Source organism: Rhineura floridana, chromosome 1, assembly GCF_030035675.1.
Source record: "Rhineura floridana isolate rRhiFlo1 chromosome 1, rRhiFlo1.hap2, whole genome shotgun sequence".
Taxonomy (NCBI): Eukaryota; Metazoa; Chordata; class Lepidosauria; order Squamata; family Rhineuridae; genus Rhineura; species Rhineura floridana.
Genome location: NC_084480.1, coordinates 81631963 through 81649190, shown reverse-complemented (window position 1 = coordinate 81649190; position 17228 = coordinate 81631963). Strand labels below are relative to the sequence as shown.

At 39.8% G+C, this 17228-nt stretch overlaps 1 protein-coding gene across 5 annotated transcripts in view; it reads left to right on the top strand.

The window, feature by feature from the left end:
* The window catches only part of CEP120 (centrosomal protein 120), a 44306-nt gene extending 27801 nt beyond the window's left edge, over positions 1-16505 (top strand). For all 5 annotated transcript variants that reach the window (XM_061624995.1, XM_061625014.1, XM_061624977.1 and 2 more), the window contains exons 18-20: positions 1691-1789; positions 14954-15099; positions 15727-16505. In XM_061624995.1, the coding sequence (XP_061480979.1) occupies positions 1691-1789; positions 14954-15099; positions 15727-15982 (501 nt within the window). In that variant the 3' untranslated portion in view covers positions 15983-16505. The remainder of the gene's footprint in view (positions 1-1690; positions 1790-14953; positions 15100-15726) is intronic.
* Positions 16506-17228: the final 723 nt, after the last annotated feature.

Below are 17228 nucleotides of genomic sequence, written 5' to 3'. Positions count from 1 at the left end.
AACAAAAAATCCTTCATAAAGATACTGTGTTTTTAAAGAGGTTGATAAACTTTTAAGAGTTTATCAACAGTGGAACAGCCACTGAAAACTTCATTCCACATGCCTTTATTGTTAATATTTGGCAATATTTTCCCAACTTGTTTATTACTGACAACTCGAGCGGAGTATACTGAAAAATGAGGGGTTTTGATCCGGGATAAATTATGATAAATATTCTTAGCCCCTTGATTTTCTAGTTGCTATCATGGTTGCATAGAAGAAATCATGGTTTGAAAACGTCACTGTTTGCAAATTATTCTTAAATCATGACGAACATTTGCCATTAGATGTAAATGAACTCCAGAGACACATCTTGTGGTATCAGTGGCTTCATTTAGACTTTAGTTACTTTTGATAGCTTGGGCTCACTTTTTAATTTATGTATTTTTAAAATATGCAGATTTGACAGCCCTGAATGTATTTGTTTTCATAAATCTAATCAATCCATGCCTTAGACTTGGAGTAGACAACATTATCCAACAAAATATACTGGGGGTTCTCCTGAGAAGAAGTTCTTGTCTGTTTTGGGATGTGGGAAGGATTATGAAAGACCTGCTAAAAATATGCTAATTTAAGGTACTGTTTCAAATTCCAAGACAATTACATGGCCTCAAAACATCATTATATTGCCCGTGATCTGGTTCCCACAAACAGAAATCTCTTTCAGTTAAGGTCAATTTGCATAGTTATACAATGGCGTTCATAGAATATATACAAGAGGCTGTCTACTTTTTAACTACATTATAGTGTGATAGGGCAACCTAGCCTTTCACCATCAGGATAAGCGTATATGTGTGCATATGTCTTGGCTTACTCACTCAAGGACAAGGATGGGGAAGCTACGTCCCTCCAGCCTCAACCAGCATAGGTATTGGTCAGAGATTATGGGAGTTGTAGTCCAGCAACTTCTGGAGGACCACAGTTTCCCCACCTCTGCTTCTAGAAGGTTCTTTTTTTCCCTCAGGCTCTCTACAGAGCTTTCATCTTCAGATTCCTTACTAGGGACACAGAGTCCACCTGACTATAACTTCTCAGTTATATCTCCAGATCCTGTAGGATCCAGAAGCCCCTGAAAACATAGTTTCATTTTTTTATGTAGAAGCACTGCTGACTATGAAGTTTTCAAGTCCAACTGGCAATGCTTAACAAGATCAGCTAATGGGGGAACATTTTCTGCTGCTTTTGTGGAAGAGCGAATCAGTTAATACAGAGGCATGCTGTTTCAAATTTGAGGACTCAAAAGGTGCAATCTAACCAAATTAAGAGGCACGCATTAGCTACAATTTCAAGGATAAGACATGCCAAGTCTTGAACAATCAATTAAGCTGAAATATGAACAGCTAGTGATTGTTATATAACAATGGATGTTATCTTGGACTCCTTTGAAGAAGTTGAAAAACTGTTTACATGAACTGTTTACATGAACTGTCTTGGAGTACAGACTAATCCAGTTTCGCTTTGCTGGACAATAAAAATAAGGCTAATGCTTAAATGAAGATATGGTTGCATGCCACAATATTTACATCAAATTGCATAACAGCCTTAGAAGTTATACTGAACTATTTTTGTAAGACAAGTTGTGCATATGTAATTGTGTAAAGTTTATTACCACTGTTACAGTGTTTGTTGATAGACCTCTACGCTTTATTAGGGGGACCTCGAAAGGAAATTGGAATCAGCCACTAAGGCAAAACTGCACTACAAGCAGCAATGGGCACGAGCGCTGAAGGAACTAGCAAGGCTCAAGCAGGTGTGTAACAGATAAGATAAATCAGGGGTGGGGAACTTCAGACCCAGGGACAGAACATGGCCCAGACCTCTTTATCTGGCCCATAAGATTCTCACCAGTCTCAGCTGCACCCTCCTGGAGAGCTTTTCTCTGGCTGGAATATGTTCTTCAACTGTGAGAGTGCCTCTTGTTCGCCTGGATGGAGGACAAAGAAACGTGTGTGGCTATGTGTAGAAGCCTGTCACTTTTGCGTGGCTGAAATGAAGCCTAGTGTACAAAAGTAAGTATCACACCTCTTGTTCCATATACATTTGGTTCCGGTTCCACCCAGTTGGCCTCTGGTCCTGCCCATCCTGGCGTGGAGCACCCTGAACGTTCACCACCAGGGAATGTTGCTTGGAAACCACTTAGAGTTTTGTTTTGTTGTTGTTGTTTACAATCAATCAGTGTATGAATTTGGGAAATAAAAGGGTTTCACATCCCTATTAAAAGTGAAAAGCAGCAGGGGGACTCTCTATGAGAGAAGTAAGGAAAAATCCTTGCTATGATGTGGACAGCTCAGTGAAAATGTCAACCCAGTGTGCGGTGGCTGTGAAAAAGGCAAATTCCATGCTAGGGATCATTAGGAAAGATGCTGAAAATAAAACTGCCAATATCATAATGTCGTCATATAAATCTATGGTTTGGAATACTGTGTACAGTTCTGGTCACCGCACCTCAAAAAAGATAGCGTAGAGCTGGAAGAGGTTAAGAAAAGGGGTAACCAAAATGATCAAGGGGATGGCGCGAATCCTTATGAGGAAAGGTTGCAGCATTTGGGCCTTTTTAGTTTACAGAAAAGGCAAGTAAGAAGTGACATGATAAAAGTGTGTAAAATTATGCATGGCATGGAGAAAGTGGATAGAGAAAAGCTTTTCTCTCTCACTCTCTCTAATAACACTAGCACTCATGGACATCCAGTGAAGCTGAATGTAGAAGATTCAGGACAGACAAAAGAAACTACTTCTTCACACAGCGTATAAAACTGTGGAATTTGTTCCCATAAGAGGCAGTGATGGACACCAACTGAGATGGATTTAAAAGAGGATGAGACATATTCATGGAGGATAAGGTTATCGGTGGCTACTAGCCATGATGGCTATGCTCTACCTCCATAGGCGGAGGGAGGCAGTATGCTTCCAAATAACAATTGCTGGAAACCGCAGGAGGGGAGAGTGCTCTTTGCGCTCAAGCTCTGCTTGCAGGTTTCCCATGGGCAGCTGATTGGCCATGGTGAGAAAAGGATGCTGGACAAGATGGGCCATTGGCCTGATCCAGCAGGCTCTTCTTATGTTATGAATTCAAGGGAAGCATACAAGATATGGAGCATTTGTGAGATGATATCCTTTCTTGTTTACATCAACCTTCAGAATTAGGAGATGTTTGAGAATGCGCCAGTTTAATTTGTCTTCCTCTTCTTTGTTGCACTGAGCTTCCCTATTCTTAATTATATATTTTAGTCTGGATGTTGTACTTGCTGGGGCAAGCTGCCAGAAGTGGGTCTAAAGGCAGAGTGCCATGTAGTTTTTATTCATGAATTGCACATTGTCACAAAAGTATTGTTATCTAAGTGCAGGTGTTAGCCGTGTCTTTCAAGTGTGGCATGAGATGCAATTCAAAAAAATACCAGGTAAGGTAGACTTGACAATATAAGAATGGCAAGAGGAAATTACTTTCATATACATTGGTATAAGCCAAAGCTGCGTCACTGCAATGTGTCTGTTTTGGAGAACTTAATAGAGAGATGTTGGTGTTTATCCAAGATGCTTGTAAAGATACTCTATCGTTTGAGAAAAAAACAATAGCTGCTTGCCTGCAGGCATCTCTTGCATGCCACAGAGTCCCAGTAGGATACTGTGATATTTACACACTGGGAAAATCATGACCTGAATGTGTTTTTGCGGAGAGATGATAGTTTCTTGAGTTAATTCTTGCAGATATAAAGTATATTACAAACATTGCCACATTCAGTGTTGTTCAATGCATTTGTGAAGTGTGACATCAGTATTTCCACACTGCTGTTAGAATTTGGGATTAAGAGCTAATGGGTTGGGTTAGTTCAAGGTCTCCCAAACCAAAATCCAGTACAGTGGACCATAACTGGCACAGTCCCAGTGATAATGCGTCTTCATTGGTGATTTTCATGCAAATCCCTGCAGTAGTTTATACAACTGCAGCCTGCTTTCAGCTATGGAACATGTTCTCTAGATCATGGCCAGCGACCTTATTAGCTTTGCTTCAACTCTCTGTGACTGGTTTTGATTTTCTGTGATCTGCTACAGTAAAACTGTTAAGTCTGGCTTCCTGAAACAGCTATCTAGGCTGTTTCCAGTTTTAACAAATACCTGAATGGGCATGAAAATGTGTAGACGATACTTCTCAGTGTTCTTCCCTTTAAAATAAAATAGTTTAAAACTTGTTTAGAAAGCCTTAAACACTTAACCTTCTCTTGCGCATCTGTGCTACGGTTAAACTTAAAATATTTGAAAAGAATCCTCTATTGTGTTTTGACTATAAAATTACAAATTTTGAAGCCTCGAGGAATGTTAAGTCTGCTTAAGTTCTGATGATTTGTGTTATTTTTTGTTTAAGTTGGATTAATACCATGTTAATTTCACATTGGTTCTGGTGAATAGCTATGGGGTTGTAATTTGTGCCAGAAACTTGTCACACCAGAGCTCTCTGGAGAACTATACAAAACATTTATGTTGTGAGAATTAGGCTCAAAAAGCCATATCTTGGATTGTTAATAAATGTTAATGACAAAATCCAGCTGGCAAGCCTTTGGAAAGGCGATCAGATCCTTTGTGGCCATTGCCAAAGAAGTGTTTAAACAGATTTCCATTAATCAAGAAAGGAAAGTATAGTCAAGCTGTGAATTATGGAATCATGTCAAGAATCCAAGTATTTAGCATAATGCCCCTTTATTCCGACCAATCTGTTCATTTGAATACTAACCCTCCCTGTCCCTTAAAGCTGTTAATAATCCTTGTTCAATGCAGAACTTAAAGTATTAATTATAGAAATACACTAAAATCTGCATACTTTAAAATTAGCTATTGAAAACATACCTAATGCAGTATCTGTGTTATTTCTGAAAAATGTGTACCTACTGTTTTTAAAAAATGGTAGTCAACTCCATGTGTGGTGAAGAAAGGATTATCAGTTTTTGGGGGGTAGGAATACTCATATGTTGCTACATACTTGCAGCAGTGAGAACCAGCCCACTGGCCATAAGAATGAAGGTGGTGATGGCCTCATGATATCTGGGAAATACTGCCTCAGGGGAGAAGTGGAGTGTGGACACCATGGTTTCCATTACCCTAGGTCTGGGAGAAGGAGACTGCAGTCAAAGAGAAACTGTTATGAGTGCAGGGATGTCTCACAGGAAGAAGACGTGGTGGTTGTTGCAAATCTCTTCCCTCTGATCTGAGACCTGGCACTTTCTCAGCATGTCCTGCCTTAATCCTTCTCCCAGACAGTTATGTGCTAGGTATTATATGCAGTGCAGAAGTAACATAGTTCCTTAACCAAGGACTTATAGTCTACATAAATCAGGAAGAAAAGGGAGCTGAGGAATGTTCAGGGGCTGCCAAACAAATAGGGCATCAGAGTACAGGATGTTCTGACTCATGTGTGAAAGGTACCCATTGGGGCAAAACAGCAAGACTGGTGGTTGCAGCGCATGGGTAGCCTTATACATGTCTTCCAGTCCACCAGGCACAAGCTCCACCACTTTAACAAAAAAACTGATTATTGCCAACTCCTTGGCCTGCAGACAAATATGCCTTTCCATGGCCTCCTGCCTGGCATGCTCCCTGTGCTGTTGAGCAGGTGTGGTAACACATGAAGCACTTGATTCCTCAGAGTAATGCTCAGAAGATCAAGTCTGTGAATGTTCCAGTTGCCTGCAGGCTCTGAACCACTAGTCTGGGCCTTTCCTCTGAAAGACCGGCACTAAGAGCTTGGTCTGATTTCACAGTTGATGGTTCAGCAGTCAGACTCAGCTGGTTCCTCCTCTTCCAAACTTGAGGCCATGACACAGGTAATGTGAGACTGGGGAGATTCAGGAAGAGCGTTGCTGAAGAAGTAGGCTTTAAGAAAGGGTGTGACAAATCCATGCTCGCTGCCCCTTAGCAGCAGACACACTTGTGACTCCATTGGTGGAAAGGAAGGAGACTACCTGGGCTCTTGGTGCACAAGGGGCACTGCTGTACATTGGTTTGCCATGGGAGCCAAATGTAGGGGTGGTAGCCAGTTGAGGGGTGTGGCCTCAATGTGGATCGGAGTGAAATTCCAGGCTGCAGTGCCCCGCACCAGTGCTTACAACAACTGCCTCATCTACCCTCTTGTTTGACACACTCTTACTGTGGACATTGCTGGGAAGGAATTTTCCTCTCTGCTAAATTGCAGACTTCCTCATAACAATGAGGGTTTTTTTTTATTCTTACCACAGTTCTTACTCTTGCATTTGTCACAACATTGATTGGTGAGTGACGGACATTGGCTAGGATCAATAGTTGTCAAGTGGGACCCCATGAGGGGTCTTGGAAGGGAGCCTTCCTTAAGACCTTGGACCCAGCTTGGAGGGCTGAGATTAGCTGTCACCCATCCAGGCTGCTGGATGGAGCCCCATCTGAATGACTCGCAGAGAGTGGGCCCTTAGTGCCTGTTCAACTCCCTGGTGGTTTGCCTGGCAGGTGAGGAAGGGAGTATAGGCCAGCAGGTGGGCTGCTCAGTCACATGATCCTCACCCTACGCCATGTCATCCCTGTTTATTGTTTTTCCAAAAACTGTCCCTGTGTCTGATTACTCCTGTACCTTCACCCTATACACATTGAGCATGATAAGGTTTTTTGTCATGCAATCCTGTACAAAGTAAATCTTAAAAACAACACTTCTCAAAACTTATTTGTGTAATCATGTCACTTAAGCTTGTAAGAAATTCATTACTTATACATCTTCCATCCTAACTCTATTTCTATATTTTTATTTATTGTTTAATTATTAAAATATTCCAAAAAGAAATAGTTCCCATCAGCCATCTTGTGCAATTTTTCCCACATTTGAAAGTACCAAAACTATATTATTATGGTCTAATCCACTGTGGTAAGATAAAAAGTTCAATGAAATATTAACATATGTTTGGATGTACTTGAAGTTATGCATTATATATTATATATATAAACGTAATTGTGATTAACCAAACAGAGGTTTTTATTATATTAACAAAACGTTTCAGCTTCCGCCTTCATCAGCTGCCAACATACAAATGCTGTTACCAAGGTGGCAGTTATAGAGCTTTGAGGATGGAATGCTCAGAGGGGCTTCATTTGCAGAAGCTAAGTAGTGGTGGTACTGTCCTCCAGGTTCAGATCATGTGGTGCCAATGTGTCCAGAGAGTAAATCCAAAAGTTCTCCCTTTTGGTCAATGCTGCTGGATCTGCTGGCATCTCTATCGCTGTAATGGAAAAGTCCAACAGGCTGTGACCCTTGATGTTAAAATGCTTTGCAACTGGTTGCTCCACTTTTTTTGTCAAATTGCCGACTTGTGGTTCCTGAAGCACGTGTGTAGGTCAGTTGTGGTCTTTCCTACGTATTGGATATGACAACCTGGTCTTTTGTACTCGAAGACGTAAACTATATTGCAGGCCCTGCAGGTAATGTTCTGTTTGATGTAATATGTCCTGCCTGTCCTAGTGCTTGTAAAAGTAGCTGTCTTCCTGAGGTACACACAGGTGATACAGCGTTTGGAATGACAAGGATGAGACCCTGGATTGGTGATAGGTGGCTTAAGCACAGCTCTCACCAACAGTCTGTGCAAATTAGGAGGTTGGCGAAATGCTATAACAGGAGGCCTGCTGATGGCTCTAGTAAGATGTTCAGAGTTTGCCAGCAATGGGTAGCTCTCCTTGATTGCTCGGTGATAGTTAGGAGATGCTGGATGGAAATCTACCACAAATGGAATCCATTGCTCTCTGCTCTTTGACACCTCAGTATGATGGAGGAGGTTTTCTCTGGACAGAATGGAGGCTCAGTGGATGTTGCAATTCATAATATGTGGAGAATATCCTCTTCGAAGAAGGTGTTCTTTAAGTTCACTGATCCTTCTCTGGTATTTATCTTCAGTGTTGCAAATAAGTTTGATTCTCAGAGCTAAACTATACACAATGTTCTTCTTTATATGCCTAGGATGGCAGAATTTCCAGTTTAAATAGGTGTGGGCATCAGTGGGTTTGTTGTAGAGATCAGTGGCTATTTTGTTTTCAATGGTAAGAAGGACATCCAGAAAAGGGATGTGCGGATTGTCATTTGTACTATTAAATGTAAACTTAATAGAGGGATGGATAGAGTTGATGTAATTTTTAAATTGTTCCAAACTCTCTTTACCAATTCGTCCAGTCCATAAAGATGTCGTCAATGTATCACCACCATATAAGTGGTTTGTTGATGGCCTTTTTGAGGATCTCCTGTTCCAGTTTACCCATAAAGAGATTTGCATATGATGGAGCCATGCGAGTCCCCATAGCTGTGCCTTGTAGTTGCAGGTAGTGTTCTCCATTGAATGTTAAGTTGTTACAAGTCAGGACTAGCGTAGCTAAAGTTGTGAGAACCTCTGTTGGAGGATTGTTCATATCTCTGGTGTTAAGGAACTCATTTAAAGCCTGAATCCCATCATTATGTGGTATATTGGTGTAAAGAGATGTGACATCTAAAGTAGCTAGTATAGTATTGTTGTGGAATTGATAGTGCTTGTTTAAAGACTCAATTTTAAGCAAGAAGTCCTTGGTGTCTTTGATATACGATGGGAGGTTTTGCACCATGTTTTGTAAATTTAAGTCAATGTACAGAGAAATCCTTTCAGTAGCTGTGTTGTTACCTGAGACAATTGGGCGACCAGGATTGTTGGCTTTGTGGATTTTAGGCAGCATGTAAAACCTTCCAGGGGTGGGATTTGGATTAACAAGGAGATCAGCAGTTTCCTCTTTAAGAAGTTTCCTACTTGTAAGGTTTTGTATAGATGTAATGTAGGCATACCCCGCTTAACGTCGCTTCACTTAACATCGGATATGCTCCATATGCCTGTATTTCTCCAGAAACACAGCTAGCAAACCACTTACAGGGTTAGGGTTAGGGTTAGGGAGAGGCGCGGCAGCGCAGCAGCAGAGGCTTTAGCACATGGGGTGGAAATAGACGCCATCGCACCACCACAAATCAGCTGGGAGGCGCAATGCGATCAGCTGAGAGGCGCGGCAGCACAGCAGCAGAGGCTTTAGCGTGGGGCTTTGAGGCTCCGCATGAAGGAGAGGGGGGAAAAGTTTTAAAAGGTAGTGCTTCACTTTAAGGACATTTTCGGTTTATGTACTCGCTCTGGTCTCATTGAGTACGTTAATGCAAGGTATTACTGTATATATATAAAATCTCTTGCTTCACTGGAAATGAAACTTGAATTATGGCCTCTTGCATGTTATAGGAGCTACAATACCTCTTGTATGTAGGAATTAAAATGTTTCACATGTGTCACATTGCACCATGTGCTGATCTTACATCATTATGGGGAATTTGTGGCCCTCCAGTTGTTGGACTCCTACTTCCAAGTGGTGAGGGATGATGGGAGCTGTAGCCCAACAACATCTAGAGGGCCACATTTCTGCCAAACATGCATGTTACATGTGAATTCTTAAACATAACTGCCTTCCTTTTAGGAATGAATGATCTAATATATGAAGTAGAGTCTAGTCTACAAACACTTATGCCATAATAAATTAGTTCTTAAGGTGCCACAAGACTCATTGCTGTTTTTGCTGCAACAGACTAGTATGGCCGCTCCTTTGGAAATTATAATGTATAAATACATCCTTAGATGAACACCAAAGTACATAAAATCAAAACTTTATTAGGGCATTTCAGAAGTCAAAATGGAACTAAAATATATTCTGATATACAAATTTATATTTTGGCTTGAATTTTTGGCAAAAAGTTTACCAATTCTTGTTAATGTAAAAAACCCTAAACTGGAGAACTATACTATATTGGTCCTGCCGTTATAGATAGAATGTCACAATTCAGCGTTTGGTGGTCACAAAAGGATCTGTCTGGATTTTGAATGTTTCTGTAAAAACTCAAAGTATGTACATTTGAGATAAGTGGCTATTAGAGAGTTTAAGACATACCATTTTTGTACTCTATGTGGATTTGTTCACAGCAAAACCAGTACATTTGTTTTAAACAAACACAGACTTTATTGGCTGACACTGGCTCTATCTTGTCCAGCCTCCTGCTTATCCTCTCAAGGTAATTAATGTGATTAATTTACAAGTAATTTAGCCAAGGAGAGGATGTAAATCTTTGTTTTAAAAAAAAACAGAAGTCCAAGTCTTGGTTAAAAACTGTGTCTTGAAACCATCCAGACCCTCCTACTGACTTGTCAGCTCTGGGTTATTTTCAGAAAACTTGAGTTGAGTTCCTTTGCTTCAGTTGTATGTTTTTTCCCACAGACTGGCTTGGTATGTACAAGTGGGAGAGTGAATAGTGGCTGCTATTTAGCCATTGTTTAGTCTAGTTGTATGTATGTTTACATCTTCCCTCTGGATTTATAAGTTGCTATGACAAAATAAAGATCATTCCCACTTGATTGAAGAGCCTCTTAGCTAGAGCACCTGGCAGCATGCAAGGATCGTTTTGTAGACTGATTTTTAATATTACTAATTTTTACATTTGTTGTCGTCGTCACAGAACCTGGAGGCCAAGTAAGAGTTCAGACACTTTTGGTTTGTTTATTGGGGTAGTATAAAAGACCTCCCTCTATAGTCTTCTACAGATAAGTGCAAACTAGTGGAGTATGATTAGAAAGATGGAAAAGGTATAAAGGGACAAATATTTCATTACCCAGCTTCTTGCTACATAAAGTTTTGTTAAGTCCAGTTAATGTGCTAGTTTGTTGGAGTGTTTAGAAATGAATCTTTATTTCAGTTAAAAGACATTTAACACATAGGAAATAGAAAATTAAGAAGTACAACAGTCCAAGTGACACCCGGCACTGTACAACTAGGAAAAAGAGCCAAAATATCAAGTGATCAATCCTATAATATGAAACTTTGATATTGGGGGTTACAAAGTTCTCTTTTTATGCTCCATATCTGTTAAGCTGTCAATGGCTGCTATTGGGTAAGAATTCCATGTCTGAGACTTTCTTCTGTGATGGAATGAGAGAGTTCTGGTCAGCAACTCTGGTCAGCATTTCTGTTGTGTCTTCCTCTAGGAAAATGTTGAGACAGAACTTAACATCTTATGCCAACAGTTCATAACAGTTCTGAGGAGCAGGATGAAAATGATGAGTAGTTTCTTCCTTGTGCATCTGAAAACAGGAGAAAATGCCATAGATTTCAGCTCTGTGTTAGTTGCATATTAGTGGGAGAACAGTTAGTGAGGAACAAGATTCTCAGTGAAGGATCCTAAGTCCACCTCCAAAGAGTCTAGATAAGCACTCTGGATTGACTGCATGGCTCTCTGGTTTTGTAAACTGCTTTGAACCCTTGCTATTCAGATATAACAGACTCAAGAGAACTAGACCAATAGCTAAATATTTCCTATCAATATATGGTTAACATAATCAAGGTAATTACTTACTAATGGGATCATTGAAATTGCTCTCAAGGGGTCATTAGTCCTAGCATTCTGTGAGTATTTGTGTGGAGATAAACTGTTGCAATCACTATTTGTACTACTGTAGCTAAAGAAGCTCCAAATATGAGGTGGTTAGAAGACGAATTGTCTAAATTTGTGAAATCCAGACAGTTAAAGACATTCTGCTTTAACATTCTGCTCAAAGCTTGTGTGATCTGAGGACAAATTCAAAAATATGTTGCAGGTGATGTAGGGATGCCCCTTTTGGATTGTTTACTTCTTTACTGGCACCCTTAAAACATTGATACCATAGACATTTAGGCCAGCTGTTTGAGCCTAAATGAAAACTAGCATGGCTAGGAAAATCAAAGATACTTGGAAACCAGGGGGAGGGGGGGATTATACAACTTGCATGAGGCAGACAGGAATTTTTAAACATGAACTTCAGATGGTGTGTTTCAGTAATTTTACATAACCATTAAAACAAACACTGGTGCTACATTCCATAGTAGTACAATGTCTAGAGCTGAGGTATCTGAAAGAAGCTGTAATGAAGTGTCTCCTATTTCAGCACCAAACATGGATAAAGAATCTTTTCCACCAAAAATTTGACTGGCAAACAGTTCATATTTTTTATAAGCCTCTGACCTAATCATAATAAATCATACATTTCAAATAATAATAAATCTTGTGCTTCAGACATTGTTTGAGAATGGTTCTCATACTACCATCCTATCAAACATGTAAAAACCTTTAAAACTAAAATTAAAAATTATTTGGCATTCTAACAAGAATGTTATATGTACCTTGCATCATGTACCATCAGATCGCTTGGACATCTGTCATGGGGTTCTATGAAAATTATCGTAGTCTTTATACAACATAGGAAATGCTGCCCATGTTTTGCTCATTGGTATTTAGAACATGCTTAGAAACTTGTACAGAAACAATTACTCTTGATTGTGAAGAATTAAGATTTTGTTTGACCACCTTTTAGGATCAAATGCTGCCAAGGTGGCTTCCAGTGTATACGTTCACAATATAGAATCAGTACAAGTTTAAAACCATAGAACCTCACAAAATGATTAAAAACAACAATAATGCAGCATTCAGCCTGTTTTTTTCTGGACTGCCTTCAAGTCAATTCCAACTTATGGCGACCCTATGAATAGGGTTTTCATGGTAAGCGGTATTCAGAGGGGGTTTACCATTGCCTTCCTCTGAGGCTGAGAGGCAGTGACTGGCCCAAGGTCACCCAGTGAGCTTCATGGCTCTGTGGGGATTCGAACCCTGGTCTCCCAGGTCGTAGTCCTGGTTAAGAACAGTAAAATGAGATAATTATAAACTGGAATAGCACCATATATACAGCAGCCCAATAAGATCCTCATTCAAGAGATGGCAGCTTTAAAGACAACATAGGAATTGAAGTCTGTTGATGCATTTTCCCCCCAAAAGTACATATTTATAATGGATTTACTTTATAATTAATAACACTAATATACATCAAACCACCTACATTCTATCATAAGCTCTCTTTTAGGATTGCAACCCTTGCATCAACTCAAGACTGATAAGGGCACATAGGGCCCTTCAACTGTAAAATTCTCTTCTCCTGGAGACACACCAACCCTTGAGCCAATCATTTTCTGAAAGCAGTTTAAAATGTGTTGTGTTCAAATTGGTACTTGATATGGAAAAAATAAGATTTGCAAAGCAGTCCTCCTTGATGGGGAGGGGATTCTGAGCCTTGCTGGACTTGCTGCCATATTTGAGATTTGCTGGACTTGCGCTGGCCAGGATAGAAGCTGAAAGGGGGCTTTTCTCCTGAATACACTATCTACCTACCTATCTAATCTATCGCATTTGTATACCGCTTCATAGCCAAAGCTCTCTGGGCGGTTTACAACAATTAAAACATTAAAAACAAATATACAAATTTAAAAACACATTTTAAAAAAGCAATTTAAAAACACATGCTAAAATGCCTGAGAGAAGAGGAAAGTCTTCACCTGACGCCAAAAAGATAACAGGGTTGGCGCCAGACACACCTTGTGAGGAAGATCATTCCATAATTTGGGGGCCACCACTGAGAAGGCCCTCTCCCTTGTTGCCAGACTCCCAGCTTCCCTCAGAGTAGGCACCCGGAGGAGGGCCTTGGATGTTGAGCCTAGTGTACGGGTGGGTTCGTATTGGAAGAGGCGTTCCATCAGGTATTGTGGTCCCAAGCCATGTAAGGCTTTATAGGTTAAAACCAGCACCTTGAATCGAGCTCGGAAACGTACAGGCAGCCAGTACAAGCGTGCCAGAATCAGTTTTATATGTTTGAACCATCTGGTCCCTGTTATCAATCTGGCCGCTGCATTTTGCACAAGCTGCAGTTTCAATGCTCTTACTTTTTTTTTTTTCCATTTCCCTCCCATTAGTTCCTCCCTATCTGGCACGGTTTTCTTCCCTTTAATCCTACCTTGTGCAATCACAGCACTGATGGGAGAGGCCAGGTGGCTGTGTTGGTTTCTGTTACCACAAGAAGGAGACCTCCATTTCTCTTCACAAGGACAGGGAGATCCACATAGAGACAATAGGATTTTGCCCTTACTCATTTAAGATTTTGTGTTGGTATAGGAGAAGATATAAATCAAAGCATTCTTGTAACTTGCAGTGTTTGATACAGCTATAACTGAAATTGCGGTGAGCATGCTGCTTGTGTGGAAGGACAATGACAGTGGGGCTTAGGGAGAGCGGTATAGAAGAATACAGAGTAGTCCACTGGAAGTCAAATTGTGTCTATCTTTGGTAACATTAATATATGCTACCTTAAGCTTAAATTTCTATCCAATTGTCAGGCTCTTTCATTGTTAGGAAGTCCAGACAGTGCTTGGAATCACTTTCCGGTTTTGATACCGAAGAGACCATTTGAAAATATACATAAACCTCTATGTATTGTCAAAATGGTGCAGCTTGCTTTTATTATTTTCTGTCCTCCTTGGGGAAAAATTGACTATTATCATATGCATGTCAGTTCTGGTTTGATGCGCTCTCTTTATCTTCTTTGAAAAGTTTCAGTATGTCTGTGGGTCTATCAGGAAACCTGTACTATGCACAGCTAATCTAATATGGAGGATATGGTTTTGCTTAAATTTTGTATAAATTTTATTCTTCACAGTAGTCAATATTAATGCATAAAACGTAGTTGACACTTCAGTAAAACTACTCCAGCACTTGTCATTTCTAATAACTTACTGCCTTTCCTACTTATCAAGCAAGATTCACCCATGCTTGCTTGATACTTATAATCTACGCTGTTTCAAAACAGGTATTGTCATAGAATTGGTTCCAGTGTATTTACTCAAATTGACTTGGTGTGTGTGTGTGCTGCTTGTAAATTACCTTTATAGGAATGTTACCCCACTGCAATACTTATCCTGTGTGTGGGAGGGAAATCTTACTATCTAACTAATCTGTGAAGTAAAGTTTGTGAACATCTGTGTAAGATTAAATGTTGTCTTGGATTTTCCTTAGCGTGAGCAAGAGAATGCTATGGCCCGCCTTAAAAAGCAGCAGCAAGAGCTTGAGCACATGAGACTTCGGTATCTGGCAGCAGAAAAGAAGGAGTTGGGGAAGGCACAGCGGCAAGAGCTGGAGGATATCAGAAATGAACTGAACCGGTATTGCACCATTTGTTGGATTTTTACTTCTGCTGCTGAATAGGTGAAGGTTCAGCTAAGTCAAATTTAATTGGCTGTCAGTCCAGTAAAGGAACACAGCTTTCTGTCCCTTAGGTAATATTTGCCCATTTATAAAATGTAACAATCCTGTATTATAGGAAATCTATGCCAAAGGCCACCAGACCCAGTTTTTTATCTTGACTGTAGCTATTACAGCAAGCCTTTTTTACCTTTTGTTCTAAACATGTTTGCTGCCTAAAAAGGCACAATGGTGTCTGCCCTCAGATCTCTTGTGAGCATAACACTTTATAATTTAAATGGCTCAGTACTTTCAGTTCCTTTCGAACTTAAGTCTTCTGTGTGTTTTCATATAGTTTAATTCCTGTTAAAAATCACTCAAATAATAGGCACTCGATCAAAGGCATTCTTGTCTTCCAGCAGTAGGCTTATGTAATAAAGTAAGCACCAAGATTCTTCCTATTGGATAATAGGATCTCTTTCTTTTCAGTTCTTCTGTTCTGCTTCCTATTCAGTTCTGTTCATTTTAGTGGAAAGTTTTGCTCTCAGAAACAGATTAGCAGGATGTAAAATGCATCTACTGAACATGTTTTATTTTTTTCTCCTTAGATTAAAGCAAGAAGAAGACAAAAAGCAGTCACAAGATTCTCAAGAGGTTTTGGGGCTACAGCAGCAAAATTCTCACACACGGCAAGCAGATGAGAGTTTAGATGACTATCTTGCACGTCTGATAGAGGAGAGGGATACCTTGTTGAGAACTGGTGTGTATAACCACGAAGACCACATTGTAAGTGAGCTTGATCGCCAAATCAGTGAGGTGCTCACTAAAAGAAGCAGAAGCAAGTACTCAAACATGCAGAACTGAGCTTTTTGTTTTTGCAGTAAACCAGGGCCCAGGTCTATGCAACAGCCCTGATTCTGAAGGACTTCTGCACATGCTCTAGTTTTGTCTTCCAAGACTTCCTGCAGTATAAAAATGGCACTGTTCTAAGGTCTTAAAGAGCGAAGAGCATCAGTTGAATTTTTAGACCATTTTCAACTGTTTGTATATATTTTGAATATTTAATTTTTATTGGTGATTGAATATTTTGTGCCTCTTCCCCCCCATTGCCTCAGCTTGTTTTATTTATAGAAGCTTTTAAAACTTAAGTTCTATAGTTCTAAATAGCATTTTGATAATATGTTTTATATTGCCTACTTTTTTATAGAAGTATATCAAAATGGCATTTGAATAAAATTGGACAAGAAAAAGGCCTCCAATTACAGTCATTTTTCAGTTGATCCTATAGGTAGATTCATTGCACCATGTCACCTTTGAGACTAAAATAATCTATACTGTGATGAACATAAACTAACCACAATAATTGCTGTTCATTTGGTAAAATACTTAATCATATTTTGTATGATGAAATGTATTTCTTAATACATACTTTCTGTTGAAATATATAATGCTTTGTTAATGACAAAGGAATGGCATCCATCATGCACTGGTGCATCTCTCACTGGTTCACTTTAATGAGTCTTGTACAGCTGTGAAGTTAATGGTGGAAGAGCACTGGAGGAATGTTTAGACAACTGTGCCCAAAATCTTAAGCACGTGGATCTGTGCACACACACAACCTTGTGATCTGTCAAAGCAAACTCTATTAAATAACAGTAAACCCAGTTAGCAGACATTTTAACCATTTGATACAATACACCCCCAAGTGGGTACTGTCTTCCCTTGCTAGTGGTTGAGGCAGGAAAGAGTTAACACTCCAACGGACCGTTGTCACAGCCCCTCCCACGGAGTACCAGTTCGCCCTCTGGCCAAGCTTAAAAAGCATAATCTCTTAACAGAAAATGTAAACACTGACAACATTCAATGAACCATAACTAACATGAAACTAAAAACTTGCACACTGGTAGGTGCATATGTGGTTTGTGACTGGACATCTGCTGCATGTATGAGCTGTACAATTCATATACCATCAGCAGGAAGAAAGTATACTGCCATTAGGAGATTATTATGCATATATCTTCCTACATGGAGATTCTATTGGTTAGAAAAAAAGTAGTCTGTGCCTCAGTCCATAAATATACTATAAATCATTTGAGAGACACTTAAGTGA